General features: G+C 39.7%; 1 protein-coding gene across 1 annotated transcript in view; it reads left to right on the top strand.

The window, feature by feature from the left end:
* Nucleotides 1–230: 230 nt before the first annotated feature.
* Nucleotides 231–3,931, top strand: part of LOC102829260 (mitochondrial import inner membrane translocase subunit TIM14-like) — a 6,821-nt gene continuing 3,120 nt past the window's right edge. Inside the window, exon 1 of the mRNA XM_006872203.1 lies at nt 231–287. Within this exon, the coding sequence (XP_006872265.1) occupies nt 231–287 (57 nt within the window). The remainder of the gene's footprint in view (nt 288–3,931) is intronic.

Genomic DNA, 3,931 nt, shown 5'->3' on the forward strand with positions numbered 1-3,931 from the left:
GGACAACAAATAAGGAAGATAGTCGAAGAATTGATACATTTGAGTTACGGTGTTGGAGAAGAATATTGAAAGTACTATTAAATCTGTGTTGGAAGAAGTACAACTAGAATACTCCTTAGAAGCAAGGATGGTGAGACTTTATCTCTCATAATTTGGACATATATATTATCAGGAGGGATCATGATTGGTCAAGTGCAGGATCAGCAAAAAAGATGAAGACCCCCAATAAGATGGATGGGTATACTGGCAGTATCGATAAGCTCAAGTGTAACAACGATTTAAGGATGGTACATAACTAGTATTTCTTTCTGCTGTGCATAGAGTTACTATGAATTGAAACCTATTGGGCAGCATTTAACAACAGCAACATTTATATAAAGTGTCTAGAATAGGCAAAGTCCTAGAGACAGAAAGTAGGTTAGTGGTTGTGAGTGTCTGGGGAAATGTGAATGGGGAGTGACTGCTAATGGGTACACGGTTTCTTTGTGGGGTGATGCAAAAGTTCTATAATTAGATAAAGGCAATCATCCTACAGCTAGTCAATTGTAATTTTAAATGAGTCAATTTTATCATTTTATATCTCATTTATTTTACCTAAATTAAGCTATTAAAAGCACAGTATCACTTTTTCAATTTTTACCAAAACACATGAGCAGGTGAACACATTGGTAGGTGCCCCTCCCATGGCCTTGGCAAAAGCCAATGCAAATGATAATAAGGCCTGTTTTGATGTAGATGCATATTGGTTATTTATTGACACACAGTAAACCAACCAAACAAAAGCAACCAGAAATGAAGGTTAAAAACACAGCAAAACTCAAATAGTAAAATGGCAAAAACAAGTCACTTCTTATCCATAATTATACGGAATGTAAATGGGTTTAATGCCCCAATAAAAAGCAGAGAGTAGCAGAATCGATTATAAAAACAAAACAAAACGTGATAACTGTTTCCAAGAGAAACACCTTAGACCCAAGGGCACAAATAGGTTGAAAATTAAAAGACTGAAAAAAATATTCCTTGCAAATACTTATCAAAAGAAAGCTTGGTGGCAATGTTAATATCAGAGAAAGTAGACTTTAAGACAAAATCTGTTAGAAGAGATAAAGATGGACATTGACCAGACTAAGGCAGGTTTTCTAAAACCCAAACCCCACTCCACAAAACAGAATAAAACACTGTCCGATCCTGTGTTACCCTCACAATCATTGTTAAGCTAGAGTCCATTGCTGCTGCCCCTGTGCTAATCTGTCTCCTTGAGGGTCTTCCTCTTTTTCACTGACCCTCTAACCTAGTATGATGTCCTTCTCCAGGGACTGGTCTCTCCTGATAATATATCCAAAGTATGAGAGATGAAGTTTCTCCATCCTGGTTTCTAAAGAGCATTCTGGCTGGAACACTTCCAACATAGATTTGTTTGTTCTTCTAGCAGTCTATGGTACTTTTAATATTTTTCTCCAACACCATAACTCAAATGCATCAATTCTTCTACAGTCTTCCTATTCACTGTCCAACTTTCACATGCATATGGGTCTATTGAAAATACCATGACTTGGGTCGCATGACTTAGTCCTCAAACTGGCATCTTTGCTCTTGGTTACTTTAAAGAGGTCTTGTGTAGCAGATTTGCCTAATGCAACATGTCATTTGATTTCTTGGCTGCTGCTTGAATGAGTGTTAATAGTGGATCCAAGCAAAATGAAGTCTTTGACAAATTCAGTCTTTTCTCCATGATGTTATTTATTGGTCCAGTGCTGAGGAATTTTTTTCTGTATGTGTGTGGTATTTTGCTTTGCTTTTTTTCACATTCAGGTGCAACCCATACTGAAGGTTGTAGTCTTTGATCTTCATCAGTAAGTAGTTTAAGTCCTCTGCATTTTCAGCAAGCAAGTTTGCATCATCTGAATATCACAGGCTGTTAAAGAATCTTCCTCCAATCCCAATCCACATTCTTCTTCATATAATCCAGCTTCTTGGATTATTTAGTCAGCATACAGATTGAATAAGTATGGTGAAAGAATACAACCCTGGCACACAACTCTGTCTCTCTATCATATAGACATATAGACATATAGATAGATAGATAGATAGATAGATAGATAGATAGATAGATATAGATATAGACTAGTCGAGAAGGATATCATGTTTGGTAAGGTGGAGGGTCGGCTAAAAAGAGGAAGACCCCCAATGAGATGGATTGGCCAAGTGGCAGCATCAATGGACTCAAGTGTGGCAACAGTAGTGAGGTTGGCCCAGGATCAGGCAGTGTTTTGTTCTATGAGTAACTATGAGTCGATACCGACTCGATGGCACCTAACAACAACAACAACAATAGATAATAGAGATAGAGATAAAGATAGAGAGTGTCCTGGTAGCATAGTGGATTATGAACTGGGCTGCCAACCACAAGGTCAGTAGTTCAAATATACCAGTAAATCCAAAGGGGAAAGATGAGGTTTTCTGTTCACATAAAGATTTACAGCCTCAAAAAATCTTTACAGGGACTTCTGGTTTGGGGGCAGTTAAGCAGAGACAGATATTGAAAGCTCCTCCACCCAAACCCCAAAAAAGCAGGAAAGAGTGGTCCACAGAACAGCTGTGGAACTTTGAATCTTGTTTAAGGTTCTGGGTAACAGTTTCCTGTGCCCACCTGTGAAAAAAATCTGCATGTGGAAGCAAAATACGGTGATTTCTGAATCGATCCAGCCATGGTGTCCAGCAGTCAGAAGTCCTCAGGCTGGAGGGAGGGGCAGTGACCCAGTACTAGAAGCCATGGAGCTGCACATCTGGAGGGAGAGATGTGACCGATTTTTCATCTTTCACTATTCATTTTTGACATATCTTTCCTCTTCACTACAATCGCGCCCTCACTGCCCAGCTGAGATGCCTTTAGGTGGGTGGAAGCACATACCCAAAAGTATCCTGCATAGCACCCACAGTTCTCCAATGGCACAGAGAGGACACCCGCAGGCTGCATCTTATGAAGTCTTGATTCTGGGATCCAGGCCCAAAGTTTACCTGGTGGTACCCTTTATCCCTGCCTGCATAGCAAAGGCCAGTGGGCAGTGTCAATCACAATTTTATTTTTGTTTTTGATTGGTGGTTTCTGTCTCTACTTTTATATGGTCTCTGTCCTTGGTACTTTTGGCCTCACTCTTCTCCCAGGGGTTGGAGATTTCTGCCCCTACCTTACCCAAGAAGAGCAGCAATTGTGCCCATATAGCCAAGCTACAAGCATACCCCGTAATACCCCATCATCTGGTCAAGAGCCAAAACCAGCTGCTAGGCATTACATGTAAAAAGGGAAGCCTATATTCAGATCATACCCACCAGGAGACTCTCAGCAAGCTTAACAACAAAGCAACATACATCCATTTAAAAATTTAAAACCCACATAACTGCTGAACATGTCCAAGAAAACACAATTCAAGATCTCAAAACATGTACAAAACCAGAAAAAAGTAACGGAGACAAATGAGCTGGAAGCAGACATAGACATTCCAGTAGAAGAGCAGACTCTGGATCTGCCTGACAAGGAATTCAGAAGAATTATATGGAAACAAATTCAAATGCTCCAAAAAGGGGTGAAGGAAGATAAAGAAGTCAGGAAAGTGCTACAGGAGCAATCAAATAAGATCACTACAGCATTGGAAATGATCCAAAACCTGCAAAAAGAGGTCCAGATGATTAATAATAAAATATCAGAAACGGACAATACACTGAAAGGGCAAAGGAGTAGAATGGAAGAGATGGAAGCTAGAACCAGTGAGCTGGAAGACAAATCTCTCAATACTGCTAAGATAGAAGAGCAAACAGAAAAAAAGGATTAAAAAATCTGAAGAGAGTCTAAGATTCATGCTGTATAACATGAAGAGGAATAACTTAAAAATCACTGGCTCCAGAACAGGAAGAATCACAGAAGTCCACAGGG

The sequence above is a fragment of the Chrysochloris asiatica genome, unplaced genomic scaffold, assembly GCF_000296735.1.
Source record: "Chrysochloris asiatica unplaced genomic scaffold, ChrAsi1.0 scaffold00186, whole genome shotgun sequence".
Classification (NCBI taxonomy): Eukaryota; Metazoa; Chordata; class Mammalia; order Afrosoricida; family Chrysochloridae; genus Chrysochloris; species Chrysochloris asiatica.